The sequence below is a fragment of the Dendrobates tinctorius genome, unplaced genomic scaffold (genome assembly GCF_039654945.1).
Source record: "Dendrobates tinctorius isolate UK_male_01 unplaced genomic scaffold, ASM3965494v1 ptg000237l, whole genome shotgun sequence".
In the NCBI taxonomy this organism is placed as follows: domain Eukaryota; kingdom Metazoa; phylum Chordata; class Amphibia; order Anura; family Dendrobatidae; genus Dendrobates; species Dendrobates tinctorius.
This window is the reverse complement of record NW_027361904.1, coordinates 2,030,361-2,048,723: the sequence shown is the minus strand read 5'-3', so window position 1 is coordinate 2,048,723 and position 18,363 is coordinate 2,030,361. Positions and strand designations below refer to the sequence as shown.

General features: G+C 43.9%; 1 protein-coding gene across 1 annotated transcript in view; it reads right to left on the bottom strand.

The window, feature by feature from the left end:
• LOC141060494 (uncharacterized) overlaps positions 1-18,363 on the bottom strand; it is a 561,818-nt gene that overhangs the window by 64,955 nt on the left and 478,500 nt on the right. The window contains exons 7-8 of the mRNA XM_073556756.1: positions 15,942-16,943; positions 12,932-13,862 (exon numbers count right to left, since the gene is read on the bottom strand). Coding sequence (XP_073412857.1) covers positions 12,932-13,862; positions 15,942-16,943 — 1,933 coding nt within the window. The remainder of the gene's footprint in view (positions 1-12,931; positions 13,863-15,941; positions 16,944-18,363) is intronic.

The following is an 18,363-nucleotide window of genomic DNA, read 5'->3' as shown; positions in this document are numbered from 1 at the left end:
CAGGTGAGTGGTAGTGTGCCACGCAGCTCTAGTTCTTCTGGAAGAGGATTTTTGGCTAGCGGACAGAGTGCACTTGAATGCGGTGGGGATAGATCGGTGGACTTCAGGGTTACAAGAGGGGAAAGGGCCACAGCATTGCTGGAGGGTCTTGTTTCAAGCACTTGAGGTGGTCAAGGTGCCCTCGGTGTGGCATTGGTGGGTCCTCTAAGTTGGTTACAAATTCGGGATTGGGGATTCATTAAATATGTGGATCCCCTTTATTGGATGGTTATTTGATGGTAGTCTGGTGAGATTTGTGTGATACCCGACGATGGAATGTCGGGTTCACATTAACGGTATCGGAGGACAACCTCTTCCCTCGGTTTCATGGTGCTCCTGAGCAGGTGAACACAACTAGGAGTAAGTCTAGGAGGGGAGGGGCAATGTCATGGAAAAAAAATCAGATTTTTTGTAGCTTCGAATACCTCACCAATTGTTTTAGTTATCAATAAATTGGCTGCTGTGGCCATTTTTATGCAAAGAAAATGGATTGTTGTATGAGTTTTTATTTATGGGAGGGAGTTGGGGGAACTTCCGGGGAGAGGTAGAATTGGTGTTAGCGGTCAGGTCACAAAATCGACTTTACTAGTCATGTGCGTGGAGCAGAGCCATGTGTGTAATGTGCACGGAGCGTAGCCGCGTATCATGTGAGCGGAGCCGCGCGTGTCATGAGCGCGGAGGAGAACTGTGTGTGTGATTAGAGGTGAGCGAAACGCGTCGAAAAATTTCAAAAGTCGCCGACTTTTGGCAAAGTCGGGTTTCATGAAATGAAACCCAACCCTAGGATGAGGTCGGCCACGAGGTCGGCGACTTACGCGCCAAAGTCGCGTTTCAAAAGTTTGTTTTGCACTCTTTTTCAGCCAATCAGGATCCACGGACACTGTGGGCAACGTGATGACATAGGCAGGGGTCACCACCATCTTTCAGAAGGGCATGAAAGTGATTGGCTTGCTTTGGTGGGCGTCACAGGGGGTGTAAAAGGGCGTGCACGCCGACCGCCATCTTGCTTCTGCCTATCTTAGCATAGGGAGAGGTTGCTGCTGCTGATTCTGTAGGGAGAGCGTTAGGCAGGGAAGAAGAAAAAAAAACTGCTTCTGCTGCTAGCGATTTTGCCTGTACAACACACCAGTCACTGTGTGTGCAGTGCAAGGGGAGGCTATATTGTGGTGGATCAGCGGTGTTGGTTGTTAGGCTGCCTTCTAAGGCTTCCTGACGGCTGCATTGCTGTTTACCCACTGCTCTGCAAACTGCTTTTTTAAAAGCAATCCCAATTTTTTTTTTGTCCTGCTGAGGTACTGAGCGTGCATTTTTTCACACCATACAGCGGTGCACACTCCTCACACAGTACCGTGTAACGGCTGTTATCACAGCCACAGTGAAGCTATCTGTGTGTCACTCTGTGAGAATAAGTCGAGGACATGTTCCGTTCTTACAGACCTGCACCTACTAGTTTTGTCTAGCTTTCAAACAGTTAAATATATTTGCTGTTTGATCCCATTCAAAACTATAGAGAGACAGCGTGTGTCAGTCCGTATACTTAAAAAACACAGAGCTTGACAATTTAACGTACACCGGACAGCCGTGTACGTGCACGCTCCTCTCAGTACCGTGTAACGGCTGTTATCACGGCCACAGTGAAGCTATCTGTGTGTCACTGTGGAAGGATAAGTGGAGGACTTGTTCTGTTCTTACAGACCTACACTCTAGGTAGATTCCTATTCTGCCCAATTCTATAGACACCTTGTAGTTTGTGATACACTAGCCAATTTCTGCCTGTGACATAGCGCTCTGATATTCAGTGGGCCTCACACAATCCAAAAGTGTCCAGTGTCCACAAGTGTGTGCAGAAATTCAAAATCTCCCTTATCCTGTAGTCACTTTTTTCACACCTGTGCCATCGAGCCAGTGACATAGCGCTCTGATATTCAGTGGGCCTCACACAATCCAAAAGTGTCCAGTGTCCACAAGTGTGTGCAGAAATTCAAAATCTCCCTTATCCTGTAGTCACTTTTTTCACACCTGTGCCATCGAGCCTGTGACATAGCGCTCTGATATTCAGTGGGCCTCACACAATCCATAAGTGTCGAGTGTCCACAAGTGTGTGCAGAAATTCAAAATCTCCCTTATCCTGTAGTCACTTTTTTCACACCTGTGCCATCGAGCCTGTGACATAGCGCTCTGATATTCAGTGGGCCTCACACAATCCATAAGTGTCCAGTGTCCACAAGTGTGTGCAGAAATTCAAAATCTCCCTTATCCTGTAGTCACTTTTTTTCACACCTGTGCCATCGAGCCTGTGACATAGCGCTCTGATATTCAGTGGGCCTCACACAATCCATAAGTGTCCAGTGTCCACAAGTGTGTGCAGAAATTCAAAATCTCCCCTGTCCTATAGACACCTTGTACCTTGTTTTACATTACTATATAGTTTGTTGGATTTTGTCTACATTTCTACCAGAAATGAGGAAGGCTGGTGGAAGAGGCCGTGGAATTGGGCGGGGGGTGGCAGCTGGTAATGATGGTGTTGGTGGTGGATCTGATGGTAGTGGCAAAAGCAAAATAGGACCAAATGCAGGAGGTGTTGAGCCTGCGTCATCGTCTGGCTCCACAAGGCCTCGAAGGCTTACTTTTCTAGGAGTTGGAAAACCGCTTTTAAAGCCAGAGCTGCAGGAAAAAGTTTTGGCTTACATTGCTGACTCAGCCTCCAGCTCTATCGCCTCCTCTTCTGAAGTTGTAAAAAGTAAAAGCACTGAGTCATCATTGGAGGCTCATGTTCATGAACCACACCTTTCCTTGTGTCCTTCACCCCAACCAAGATTGAAGAATGACGTAGGCCATACTACTGATTACTCCATGGAGCTGTTTTCACATACCATGCCTGGATTATCAAGTGAAATGGTGAATTACCCAGGCCAAGATGAATCTGACATGGAGTGCACTGATGCACAGCCACTGATAGATGATTCTGCTGGTACATTCACTCAGAGCACTACATTGTCCTCGCAGTGTACAGAGCCAGATTCTGACCCTGATGAGACTCAGGTGCCCCTTCCCGCACACTATACCACCATACACGGTGACACAGAGGAAGGTGCACATGACATTGAAGAGGAGGTGATGGATGACCCAGTTGTTGACCCAGATTGGCATCCATTGGGGGAAGAGGGTGCTGCTTCCAATAGCTCAGATGAGGAGCATCCACAGCAGACATCGACATCGCAACAGCTGTTATCTGGCAGGCACGGAGCACTCCAAAGACAGGTTCCAAAAATCAAAAGAGTTGCTGGACAGCTTGTCCAGAGGGTCAAAATATCACAGCGTGCTAGGCCGCAAAATGTCTGCCAAAGTAGGAAGAGTGCAGTGTGGCACTTTTTTGAACAAAATCCTCATGATCAGGCCAAGGTTATCTGTAAGAAGTGCGCAAAGACCTTTAGCCGAGGGAAAAATCTGAAAAATTTGAATACCAGTTGCATGCTTAGACATTTAACCACCATGCACTTGCAAGCGTGGACACAACACCAAACCTCAAGTACCACATGTGCAACTGATCACAAAGAAGGTAATCAGCAACGCTACATTGTTTCCCCCACTGTAAGCCCACCGGTTAGCACAGCAGCAAATGTTGAGGTGTCGTTGCAAGGCCACAGCAGTCAGGGAATCCCACTGTTATATCAACGAAATACTGAATCTAGGCCATCAGAAAGAACACCAACTCCATCACCATCATCAACCCTCTCTCAGTCCACCCTGTCCACCGCTACTTCCACCATATGCAGCTCTCAAGTCCAGCTCACCCTCCCAGACACTATGAGTAGGTCAAGAAAGTACTCAGTCTCTCATCTGCGTACACTGGGTTTGAACTCCCACATTGCCAAACTAATCTCGTTTGAGATGATGCCCTATCGGTTGGTGGAAAGCGCAGCTTTCCGCGAACTCATGGCCTATGCAGTACCACGCTATGACCTACCCAGTCGCCACTTCTTCTCTCGCAAAGCCATCCCAGCCCTCCACCATCATGTGAAAGACCGCATTGTCCATGCACTCAAGCAGTCAGTGAGTGGAAAGGTGCACCTCACAACTGATGCATGGTCCAGTCGGCATGGCCAGGGCCGTTACGTGTCCATCACTGCGCACTGGGTTAATGTGGTGGATGCAGGGTCCACAGGGGACAGCGGTGGTGGGACAGTGCTGCCTAGCCCACGGTATAGGAAACAGTTGGCTGTAGGCGTTCGACCCTCCTCCAGAAGCGAAAGCTCGTCCACAGAGCGCAGTCGTGCGAGCACTCCATCTGCAGCTGCCACTGTTGCACACGAGGTGTCCCCCTATCGAGCAGCTAGTGGAAAGCGTCAGCAGGCTGTGTTGCAGATGATGTGTTTGGGCGACAGACACACCGCCGAGGTGCTGGCCGAGTACTTTCAGCGACAAACTGAGTCATGGCTGGGCAGTGTACATCTTGAGGCAGGCAAGGTAGTTAGTGATAACGGCCGTAATTTTGTGGCAGCCATAGCCCTTTCAAAACTCAGCCACATACCTTGCTTGGCTCACACCTTGAACCTGGTGGTGCAGTGCTTCCTCAAAAATTATCCGGAGTTAACAGCCCTGCTCCAGAAGGTGCGAAGACTGTGCGCGCACATTCGCCGGTCGCCTGTACACTCCATTCGTATGCAGAAGCTGCAGCGATTGCTCCACCTTCCCAACCACCGCCTCATTATCGACATTGCAACAAGGTGGAACTCCACCCTGCACATGGTGGAGCGGCTGTGTGAGCAGAGGCAGGCCATAATGCATTTGTGGGAGGATACACGGCCAGGCACTTTGAGTGCAGACATGGAGTTGTCAGGTGTGCAGTGGTCGAAGCTGAAAGACCTCTGTAAAGTCCTTCAGTGTTTTGAAGAATGCACACGGCTGGTAAGCGCAGACGATGCCATCCTAAGCATGAGCATCCCACTTATGCGTCTGCTCATGCAAACTTTGACGCACCTTAAGGAGCAGGCGTCTGCAGCCAATGTTGACGAGGAGGGAATCCTTGATGACATTCAGCCATTGTCTGCTCAGGGACCTCTCCTGGACGAGGTGGAGGAAGAAGAGGAGGAGGAGGATGATGATGGGGATGATTACTTAGGGGAGGAGGATGCATCTCGTGGGGCAAGTGAAAATGTTGGCGTGGCAAGGTCTGGTACAGGGTTTATGCGTGACTGGAGGGATGTGGATTTGCCAGAAAGTGCTCCTCCAACCAGCACTCGCAGTGCATCATTGACACCGGGAACATTGGCCCACATGTCAGATTATGCCTTGCAGATCCTAAAAAGGGACCCCCGCATTGCCAAAATGATGAACGATGACGACTACTGGTTGGCCAGCATCCTGGATCCACGCTATAAAGGCAAATTACAAAACATCATGCCACATGAGAACCTTGACCTAATATTGGCTAATAAACAAGCAACTCTGGTAAATCGGTTGCTTGAGGCATTCCCAGCACACAGCAGCGGTGATGGTTCTCACACGAGCCGTACGGGCCGGGGGCAGCTTGGCAGAGGTGTTCGTGGTGCACACAGCAGAAGTGGCGTTGGAGACAGGGGTTTCATGACAATGTTGTGGACTGATTTTTCAAGTACCGCTCACACAACTGGTAATACTGCATCGATGGAAAGTGACAGGAGACAGCAGTTGTCAACTATGGTTACAAACTACTTTTCCTCCCATATCGATGTTCTCCCACACAGGTCATTCCCATTTGACTATTGGGCCGCTAAACTGGACACCTGGCCTGAATTGGCACAATATGCCTTACAGGAGCTCGCTTGCCCAGCTGCAAGTGTGCTATCGGAAAGAGTCTTCAGTGCAGCTGGATCAATCCTGACAGAAAAAAGGACCCGTCTGTCAACCCAAAATGTGGATGATCTAACCTTCATTAAAATGAACCATGCATGGGTTTCCAAGGATTTTGTCCCACCTTCCCCTGATGACACATAGGGTGACAGAAAAATGGCTTGCTTTGGTCCACCTCTTCCTGGGACTTGACCTATTTTGCCTTTTGCATCAGCTGAATGTCCAACATCAACATATGCCACTTTCTAAAACTCCCTAACTGTGCTGCCTCCCCCCCATGGCCGGGGTCACCACCTAGCGCACGACACCGTGCGAGTGCCATTGCCCTGGACAGGTGGGTAGGCCGACTCTTGGGCGCGGGCACTGGCACAGGGTCCCTCAAAGTGCAATCAAGTGTCTCTGACGGTGGTGGTGCACACCCGCCGTCAGACACACCGCCGTACTATGAGGGGCCCAGTGCCAGTACCGACGCCCACGAGTGGGCCCCCCTTGCTTGGGCAGGGCCCCAGCATTTGCAATCTTTACCTCTCCCTGCTCCTCCGCTGTGCAGTCTGGGCCGTCAAATCGATACTGTGCCTGACACCGTCTGAGCCTGCCTCCTGATGTATAGACATATATTTTGAATGTGTACACTATGCTATCCATACATGTTATCTGGGGATACGGTACCCTTTCTCACCTTTGTGCAATCACGTGTAATCCATACTGGGCCTGAGAACGGCTGGCGAGCTGTTAAGCAAGCTACAGCACCTGTGGTTTGCACACGTAAGTTTTTCATTTTTTCAGGAATGACGGTTAGGCCTAATTCCGGAACTGCGGTTGACCTGCACTTACTGGGAAATCATCGTTCGCGGGTAATAATTGTAATCAGTGATCCCCATCACTAACGTTGTTCAGCGGGTTATCTGCACCTGTAAGCGACAAACGCTGGCCTTTTCAGTGTAGCGCACATGCAGCCACGGACATGTAAGGGCATGACACACCAGTTATTGGCCAATCTCATGTGCCAGAGCCTCTCGTGTCCCTCTAGTAAGCCGGACTCGGACCACGGGGCATAACGGAGTCTCGTTCGTTAACGGAATTAAGCTTGCAATGTGTGCATCTTTTCTGTAGCTGGCATGGTTGAGGTTTCCCAGGTGGAGTCGAATTAAACCGTAGGCTCCACTCCTGGTGGTGCCCTTCTGGACATTCCTTTAAGGTTCAGCTTTGCAACCATACTGCCCACGTAAAACAAACACTTTGCCTTCATGAACGCTGTTTGGAGGGTCATGACTCGTGGGAATAACGTCGCCCAATCAGTTAACCTGCTAGAGAGATCCTTCGTTGCTCCCAAGCATGACATCACACTCCCTAGGAGGAAGGTAATGCCACTGTGGCGACCGTACTCCTGGGGGCGACACAAGTGCACTGATGCCCAGCCACTGCTCGATGAATCTGCTGGTACATTGACCCAGACCATTACATTCCCCTCACACGCTACATGGCCTGAATCTGACCCTGATGAAACTCAGGTTACTCTTCCCATATACAGTTCCATCTTACACGGTGACAAAGAGGAAGCTGCAGATGAAAGTGCAGGTTCGGCCCACCCGCCATCAGACACACCACCGTACTATCAGAGGCCCTGTGCCAGTGCCGTCGGCAATGAGTGGGCCCCCCCTGCTTGCTCAGGATCACAGCACTTGCAAGGTTGAAATACTGTGCAGTGAGATGGAAGATGGGAACGACGAGGAGTCCAGACTAGTACAGGGATTCCCTAGCGAGGAGACTTATTTCATTGTTTTCAATGTTGGGACAGCAATTTTTGGGGAGCACTATACTCTGGAGAATGATAGATGGGGCCCACCATACACTGGAACATTCCAAAGGTGGACATCAGACACTGGAGCAGCATTTACAGGGCCCATTATACACTAGAGCATTAGAAATGGGGCCCATTATGTTTGGAGCATTATTTGGGCCCATAAGACAGTGGAACTTCATCCATGGGGACCAACATATACTGTAGCATTATGTGGAGCTCATCATATACTGTTTCAAACATTATATGGGACCAATGATTCTGTATGGAGAAATAGATGGGCCTTGTCATGAGATGTAAGAAGTGAACTATTTTTCATTGTACTATACCGCTATTTCTCTGCCGTATCGGAGCATGATGAGTTGTGGTATGTGTTAAAGAGGCGCTCTTTCGCCCAGGGCACATGAAAACCTGGAGCCAGCCCTACCCCCCCACAACTTTAGCCAAATAACCCCCATTTTTCAGTGCGTAACTTGTATTATGAAGTTAATTAAGGTTGACAAGCTTAAGTAAGAATTGATGCTTTTGGCATTCAAATGGGCACTGTAGGTGTGTTTCCTGTCCTCCTCTCACTGCCGACTTTTATTCCCCATTGACTTACATTGGGTTTCGTGTTTCGGGCCGACCCCGAATTTTCCATATAGTCGGCCGATCTTGCTCGACCCGACTTTTGGAAAAGTCGGGTTTCACGAAACGAAACTCGACCCTAAAAAACCAAAAGTCGCTCCACTCTATGTGTGATTCCTTAGGTCTCTTCCTCAGGCATGGTATAACAAAGTATCTGAAAACACAGAAATATCTGCCCAAGAAAAAAAGATCGAAGGCGGCATAATAAATGAACATTTAAATAAACAAACTGGGCACCAGGAACCTGCTCCAGATAGTGAGGGCACCCATCAGAAAAACATTTAAAAAACATAAACCATTAAACTTACCTTCCCTGTGCTCCCTTGCAACTTCTTGTTCTGATGCCAACAGCTGATTTATGTCTGTAAGCAGTGCATGGAAGCACCGTCATGCGCTGCTTACAAGCAGAGGACAGCTGCCGGAATACTCACTGGTCTCCAAACCGGGACTATAGGAGAGCAGAGAATATTCATTTCTCATTAATAGCTGGCACAGTAGCTGGCTTTCTACACCTGACGGGCGATCACGTGTGCCCGCTACTTAAGGGAATGAATATTCACTTTTCTCCACTCCCATAGGTGTGGGGAGCAGTGAATATTCATTCTCTTTAGTAGCGGGCACACGTGATCGCCCGTCCGGTGCAGAAAGCCAGCTACTGTGCCAGTTATTAATGAGAAAGACACAAAAGACTGAGGGCACTACCAATGAGTAAATATGTGGGATCTCCCACCACACGCCAAAAAGTAATCAAGAGACAAAAAAATGAGGAAAAATTAACGTGTAAAGGCAAGGATCACCACAAACGGTATGACAAATAACAATTTTTAATTTTTTACTATTTAGACGTATAAAGTTTGACAAGCAACAGACAAATTTAAAAACAATTAAAAAAAAATAAAAAAGGTTATCAAATGTACAACAGCATGAAGGGCCTTATAAGTGCCCCACACGCAGAAAGAACCCCTCCTCCACTATGTGCACCAGGAGTGTGTTATAATGAAGCACACATAGAGCCAATAATGACAAAAATGAATCAAAACACACCAGAAAAACCTCAGAATTTGTCAAAAGATACAATAGTAATATCAGTGGCAAAGAATAATTATCCAGGTGAGACCAACAGAGTCACAATGAAATATAATACAGTACAATAATAAATAGTTGCTGCCTAAAGCCCCCTAAAAACATGGAACCCTGAAAAAGGATAGATGAAAACAAAAACCCTCAGATAAATTAACGGAGGGTGGGGGAGAGAAGGTAATTAAGGCTGAATAAGACCTGTTGGATCCTGTAGAAGACCCTTGTGACCGCGCCAGGGGGGTCAGTATGATCTGACAGCCCCGCTCCCCCCCGGTATATGACTCGTGTATAAGCCGAGAGGGGGACTTTCAGCCCAAAAAATGGGCTGAAAATCTCGGCTTATACGCGAGTATATACGGTAATACCAAACTCTTATGATCTTTTTATGGGAAAAAAAAAAACCATTTTTTCAATTGTTTTCTGACATTTTAGAAAAATAAAAAAACAACATCACTATTTTCTGAGACCCAGAACTTTTTTATTTTTCTGTAGACCGTGTTGTGTGGGGGCTTTTTTTTTCCAGGACAAGTTGTAATTTTCAATGGTGCCGTTTTGGATATATATTTTAACATTATTATCACATTTATTGATTTTTTTTTTGTATATGGGGATAGATGAAAAATGTAATTCTGGCATTGGTTTTTGTATTTTATTTTGATTTTTTTTTTCATTCTCTGTGCGGCAGTTTCATTCCGTTTCTTCTTATGTTTTAATGCTTTTACACAGGAAAACTACTTTCTTTCTGCATCATATTCAGAAAGGCATTTTTGGTTGTTTTCTGAGTACAGAGAGCTTGTTTTTTTGCATAATAAGGTTTGTTATTACAGGTACCATTTTTGAATACATTGGGTAGTTAGGTAGTGTGATCTTTTCTTTGTAGGCCTCATTCCATTTTCAGTAAACAGAATAATGATGTGCTTTACCACAAAGCTCTATCTTGGTCTCTTGTCAAAAAGACACTTTCTTAGGTTTATGGCTTACATACATTTTGGCAAACTGTAGTCTAGCTTTTTTACGTCTCTGTGTCAGCAGTGGGGTCCTCCTGCGTCTCCTGCCATAGTTTCATTTCATCCAAATGTTGACGGACAGTTCGCGCTGACACTGATGCCCCCTGAGCCTGCAGGACAGATTGAAATTCTTTGGAACATGATTGGGGCTTATCCACCATGCGGACTATCCTGCATTGAAGCCTTTCATCACTTTTTCTCTGCCGTCCATATCTGGGGAGATTAGCTACAGTGCCATGGGTTGGAAACTTCTTGATTATGTTGCGCACCGTGGACAAGGGAACATCAAGATCTCTGGGGATGGACTCAGATTGTTGATATTTTTCAACATTTTTGGTTCTCACATCCTCAGACAGTTCTCTTCTCCATTACTTAGTGTGCCACACACAGACACACAATGCAAAGATTGAATCAACTTCTCCCCTTTTTATCTGGTTTCAGGTGTGATTTTCATATTGCCCACACCTCTTCCTTACTACAGGTGATTTTGAACTAGCATCACATGCTTGAAACAATACTGTTTACCCACAATTTTGGAAAAGTGCCAACAATTTTGTCCAGCCCATTTATGGGGTTTTGTGTGAAATGATGTTTAGCTATTTTTTTTGTACCTCAGTTTTGTTGTTGTTTAGTGATGAGCGAGTACACTCATTGCTTGGGTTTCCCCCGAGCATGCTCGGGTGATTGAGTATTTGGAAGTGCTCGGAGATTTAGTTTCTGTCTCCGCAGCTGCATGATTTGCGGCTACTTGACAGCCTGAATACATGTGGAAATTCCCTAACAGGCAATCCCCACATGTATTCAGGCTGTCAAGTAGCCCCAAATCATGCAGCTGCGGAGACAGAAACTAAATCTCCGAGCACTTCCAAATACTCAATCACCCGAGCATGCTCGGGGGAAACCCAAGCAACGAGTGTACTCGCTCATCACTATTGTTGTTTCAAAATACACAAAGGAAATAATCATGTGCATAACAAAACGTGTAATTGCAAAAATTTTCTGGGAGAAATACTTCACTTTCTGGAACAATTTCAAGGTTGCCAACACTTTCGGTCATGACTGTATTTATTTACAATCATTTTTTATTTTATTGTATGTAAGGGTGAACAAAAATGGCGATTCTTGAGCCCCAAGCCTAAACAACAAACTGTGATTTCTAAAACATTTTCCGCATTCTGGGCGTGCATACGGCTCCTCCACTGTATGAGCCCTTTTATGCTCATCTCTCTTTTTCTGCGATTTATAACCCATCGAGACAAATAGATAATTGTAACAGCGACTTACTATAGGATCACCATAAGTGACCTAGCAAAAAAGATTACATGTCACGATAGTATACAAATAATTGCTTATTCATTCTATGTTTGCAGGTGATGTAATGGAAACGACCTCAATATTCACTGCATAATCAATAAGCGAGAAATAATTTATTACATTACACAAATATTATGAACGAAAAATCTTAAAGGGGTTTTCCCATTAACAAAGTTCATTTTGACCAATATACGAGGGGCGCCTGAAAAGTTCGAGGCCCACCCATGAAATCTTTTTTGCATGGTCTTGTTTTGCAATGCAATATGTTATTTAGTTAGTTGAATGGTCTCATGAGCAATCTGGATTTATTTTGATTTTTTTTTTGTTTCCGTTACAGCATTTTAAAGTTGGGTCGCAAGTCTGAAATATGGAAATGGAGAAGTTGGCAAAGTTCACACATCGGCTGTTGCAATGGCTGCCAATTCCACCTTCCACCAAGGTCCTTTTTCATCTGTGGGAATAGGTGATAGTCCGAGGGAGCCAAATCAGGGGAATAGGGTGGGTGCTGAAGCAGTTGGAAACCACAGGAGTGAATTGCAGCCATTGCAACAGCCGATGTGTGAACTTTGCCAACTTCTCCATTTCCATATTTCAGCCTTGCGACCCAACTTTAAAATGCTGTAATGGAAACAAAAAAAAATCAAAATAAATCCAGATTGCTCATGAGACCATTCAACTAACTAAATAACATATTGCATTGCAAAACAGGACCATGCAAAAAAGATTTCATGGGTGGGCCTCGAACTTTTCAGGCGCCCCTCGTATCTTGCAATAAAAAGAAGTTCCATAATTGAATGTGTTAGAAAACATGTTCCTGTGCTGAAATAATGCTATAAATGTGCCCCTGCTATTAACCAGTTATATCCTGCTGTCAATCTCTGACAGCGGAATTTAACATGCATCATCAGGTAGCGCATCATTCCTCCTACCCGTCGGCGCGCCCGTGACATGACCACTGGGAGCCAATAGGTTGTCTTGACAGTTGAGGGGGTCTGCTGATTACCCCTGTGCCTGTCATTATGATCATCTTATGAACGTGCCAACATTCTAAACATGAAACTGGTTTCCTTCTGTTTGAGATCTTTCATGTCTAACAAGATCTGACTTTAGGGTAAAGCTTTTTCCACATTGCGAAGATGAAAATGGCTTCTCCCCAGTATGAATTTTCTGATGTTTAACTAGATATGCTTTCACGGTAAAACATTTTCCACATTCCTGACATGAAAATGGCTTCTCCCTTGTGTGAATTTTTTGATGTCTAATAAGAATACTTTTACGATTAAAATATTTTCCGCATTGTGAACATGAAAATGGCTTCTCCCCTGTGTGGCTTTTATGATGTCTAATGAGATATTGTTTCATGGTAAAGCATTTTCCACATTCTGAACATAAAAATGGCTTCTCCCCTGTGTGAATTCTTTGATGTCCAAAAAAATTATGTTTCTGGTTAAAACTTTTCCCACATTCTGAGCATGAATATGGCTTTTCCCCTTTGTGGCTTCTTTGATGTCTAATCAAAACTGATTTTATAGTAAAACATTTTCCACATTCTGAACAGGAATACGGCTTCTCCCCTGTATGAATTCTTTGATGTCCAATAAGACTATGCTTCTCGTTAAAACTGATCCCACATTCTGAACATGAATACGGCTTCTCCCCTGTATGAATTCTTTGATGTCCAATAAGACTATGCTTCTGGTTAAAACATTTCCCACATTCAGAACAAGAAAATGGTTTCTCCCCTGTGTGAATTCTGTGATGCCTAATAAGAACACTTTTCACATTAAAACATTTTCCACATTGTGAACAAGAATATGGCTTCTCCCCTGTGTGAATTCTTTGATGTCCAATAAGAATATGTTTCAGTTGAAAAGTTTTCCCACATTCTGAGCATGAATATGGCTTTTTCCCTTTGTGGATTTCTTGATGTCTAATCAAAACTGATTTTACAGTAAAACATTTTCCACATTCTGAACATGAATACGGCTTCTCTCCTGTATGAATTCTTTGATGTACAATAAGACTATGCTTCTCGTTAAAACAGATCCCACATACTGAACAACAAAACGGTTTCTCCCCTGTGTGTCTTCTATGATGTCTAATCAGATGTGATTTCTGTTCAAAACATTTCCCACATTCTGAACATGAATATGGCTTCTCCCCTAAGAGAACTTTTTGACGTTTGACACCCAGTTTGTAACTTGTACTTTGTTCTACAGTCCGTGATGAATCAAGAAATTGTATCATCTGATCCTGTTCAAGAGATGCTTTTTGGATATGAGGGGTGGAGGGTATATCTTCAATATTGGCATTTTTTTCACATCCATTTTGAATAACACTACAATCATCTGCATTAACGTGTGAAGATTTTGGATGTTTCTCTGAGCTCCTGGTACAGTCATCTGCAAAGAATAAAACATTATTTAACTCTTTAGTAATATAACACGAACAATTGTGCTGATGTTATATGACATTACAATTGAGAAGTATATAGCAAAATTAATTTAATATCTAAAATTTTTGGTTGCAAAACGGATCACAATCTCAGGGCAGGGATCACTAGATCACAATGTTATGATAACAGGCTTTTTTTGTTGTGGTTTTCCACCTCTGTGTTGAAGACATCTTCAGGTTTTAAATGTCTAATGTCGGTCACCGCTCTTTTCTCAGAAAATTGCCTCGTGGAGAATCATTAGTGAACCTGTATGTCAAAAGGTGTCCATCTGAAAAAAATCCATGTCATGTCTGCTACGTGTACTTTAGCACAGAGTATAGAAGAGGGGAGAAGTATGGTCAAGTACAAAGAAGCCTGTAGTTTTCTATTTGCAGTATCCACTCCTAAATTTAATGGCCTGCAGCTCCTTCTCGAGCCATGGCGACTTGATGGATGAACGCTCTGTAGGAAGATAGATTTTGTGTAAGTCTCGATAGGTCCAGCAGGGTCTTCTCTGACGTTATCTTGATAGTATCAAGCCATCAGGTTGCTGGTCTTCCTCTTCGCCTTGTTCCTTCTATTCTTCCAACCGAAATTTCCTTCCGGAGAGCTTGCTCTCTTTGTATGATGTGTCCAAAGTAGGCAAGTCGTAACTTAGTGATTTTTGCTTCGAGTGACATGTCTGCCTTGAGATGTTACAAAATTGATTAGTTTATTCTTCTTGCCATTCATAGTATTGTTGACATCTTTCTCCATCATCACACTTCGAAGGTGTTGATTCTTCTTCTGTCTTGTTTATCATCCAGGTTTTCACATCCATATGTTACTATAGAAAATACAGTGCCTTGCGAAAGTATTTGGCTCCCTGGAACTTTTCAACCTTTTCCCACATATCATGCTTCAAACATGGTGGTGGCAGCATCATGGTTTGGGCCAGCTTTTCTTCAGCAGGGACAGGGAAGATGGTTAAAATTGATGGGAAGATGGATGGAGCCAAATACAGGACCATTCTTGAAGAAAACCTGTTGGAGTCTGCAAAAGACCTGAGACTGGGATGGAGATTTGTCTTCCAACAAGACAATGATCCCAAACATAAAGCAAAATCTACAATGGAATGGTTCACAAATAAATTGCCAAGTCAAAGTCCAGACCTGTCCAGGTGGTGCAACAAAGTATTAAGTTAAAGGGGCAGAATAATATTGCACGCCCCACTTTTCAGTTTTTGAATTTTCTCAAAAATTTAATATAACCAATACATTTCGTTCAACTTCACAATTGTGTTCCACTTGTTGTTGATTCTTCACCAAAAATTTACATTTGGTATCTTTATGTTTGAAGAATGATATGTGGGAAAAGGTTGAAAAGTTCCAGGGAGCCGAATAATTTCGCAAGGCACTGTAATTGGTCAAACAAGGGGACTTGAACACAAGAACTCCTTTTCGCGTTGGTAATATTCTGTACTATATATGCAGTACAGGGCATTCTGAGATAGCTCAGCATGTAGCCAATGGGGAGATAAGAGGGAGTGATTTCCACTCTTTATACTTGCCAAAGTCACTTTGATAACAGTAAGTTAAGAATCAATTAATAATACACTTGCAGCACTCAAATTCTTTGGAAACAAGCAGGGAAAAGTTTTACTTCACAGAAAGAATCAGCTGAAATCCCATACTGACTTGTCTATATGCTCTGATTAGTCTCTCAAGTAAAAAATAAAAATGGCTTCAATCCTGCGTGAATTGTTTGATGTTCAGTCAGACTTGATTTAAAGTTATAAAGTTTTCCATATTCTAAACATGAAGCTGGCTTCTCCCTGTGTGAACCATTTCATGTCTAACAAGATCTGATTTATTGGCAAAGCATTTTCCACATTTTGGGCATGAAAATGGCTTCTCCCCTGTGTGAATTCTTTGATGACTAATAAAAACACTTTTCACATTAAAACATTTTCCACACTGTGAACATGAAAATGGCTTCTCCCCTGTGTGAATTCTTTGATGTCCAATAAGAATATGTTTCAGTTGAAAAGTTTTCCCACACTCTGAGCATGAATATGACTTTTCCCCTTTGTGGATTTCTTGATGTCTAATCAAAACTGATTTTACAGTAAAACATTTTCCACATTCTGAACATGAATACGGCTTCTCTCCTGTATGAATTCTATGATGTACAATAAGACTATGCTTCTCGTTAAAACAGATCCCACATTCTGAACAACAAAATGGTTTCTCCCCTGTGTGTCTTCTATGATGTCTAACCAGATGTGATTTCTGTTCAAAACATTTCCCACATTCTGAACATGAATACGGCTTTTCTTCTGTATGAATTCTCTCATGTCTAAGAAGACATGCTTTATTAGCAAAGCATTTTCCACATTCCTGACATGAAAATGGCTTCTCCCCTGTGTGAATCCTTTGATGTTTAGTAAGAGCTGATTTTTGGGTAAAACATTTCCCACATTCTGAACATGAATACGGCTTCTCCCCTGTGTGAATTCTATGATGTCTATCCAAACCTGATTTATGGGAAAAACATTTGCCACATTCTGAACATAAATGTGGCTCTTTTCCTTTCAGAACTTTGTGAAGTTTGACACCTGATCTGTAACTTGTATTTTGATTTATAGTCCGTGATGAATCAAGAGATCGGATCTGTTTAACAGGATCAGATGATACATTTTGGATATGAGGGGTGAAGGGTATATCTTCAATATTGCCATTTTTCTCACATCCATATTGAAACACACTATAATCATCTGCATTAACATCTGAAGATTTTGGATGGTCTTCTGAGCTCCCGGTACAGTCATCTGCAAAGAATAAAACTGATTATATTACTTTTTTAGTAACAGAAACTCAACAATTGTACTGACTTTTTATGACATTACAATTGAGAAGTATATAGCAAAATTATTACTGGCCTAAAATATTTGGTTGCACAATGGATCACAATCTCACAGCAAGGACCACTAGGTCACAATGTTATGATAACAGGCTTTTTTTGTTGCGGTTTTCAACTCCTGTGTTGAAGACAGAAGCAAGTATGGCTATGTAAAAAAAAGCCTACAGTTTTCTACTTTTTTTCTTTACTTAAATCTAGGGGTGGATACAGCAAAATTATACAATCATCATATAACTAGCTCATTCCTTCCCTCACTGCGCCCGGAGCTAGCACAATTCCCTGCTGTTTAACTATTTAGATGCTGCAGCAATGGCTAAATGGTTCCGATCTCTGTGCACACGGCAGGTGGGTACTCGGACCCAGGCATTGGTGCAGCTCGCAAAGGCAAGTTGGGAGCAAGGACGTGGCATACATAGTAATACAGAGAACAGCAAGACAGATGAAGAGAAGTCAGCAGGGATAGAAACATGTTAGCATGGTGTGGGGTGGAGTCTTCCTAATTGCAGTCTTTAATCACAATCTGAAGACATGTGCGAGTCCTAATGGGCCTTAAATATGTCTAGGGAGATATCATAGATCTATGTCGGGCACACTGCAAAACCCGACGTGGAGCACAACAGAGAACAGTGGGCCGAGGCGAAGGAAGCGAAGCCTGAGATACTAGGAACAGACGTCTAACACCAGGAAGCCATTAACCTCCAGTGATATTGCATTCCAGAATTTCAGCCTCCCTGGAGGCCCAGAAGTACAAGGTGTTCAGTTGTCAGAGACACAACCGAGGTAAAGAGGCTCAACCCAACCACAGAAGAAGAAACATCAAGACTGGACCAAGAAATGTCTAAAGACAGATTATTCAAAGGTCTTATGGACTGATGAGGTGTTTAAGTTTAAGTAATAAATTTACTATAGTAAAATGGTAACATCATTATTATGATTAAAACCACCTCCTCACCTCGCCCCCTGTCTGTCAGTGTTCCCCAAGGCTCAGATCTAGGACCACTACTCTTCTCCATCTATATCTTCGGCCTGGGACAGCTCATAGAATCCCACAGTTTGCAGTATCATCTCTACGCTGACGACACACAGATCTACCTATCTGGACCTGACATCACTGTCTACTGACCAAATTCCCACAATGTCTGTCCGCTATTTCAGCTTTCTTTTCTGCTCGCTTTCTATAACTGAACATGGACAAAACAGAATTCATCATCTTTCCCCATCTCACTCTACCCCTCCACTAGACCTTTCCATCAATGTCAATGGCTGCTCACTTTCCCCAATCCCGCACATTCGGTGCCTCAGGGTGATCCTCGACTCTGACCTCTCTT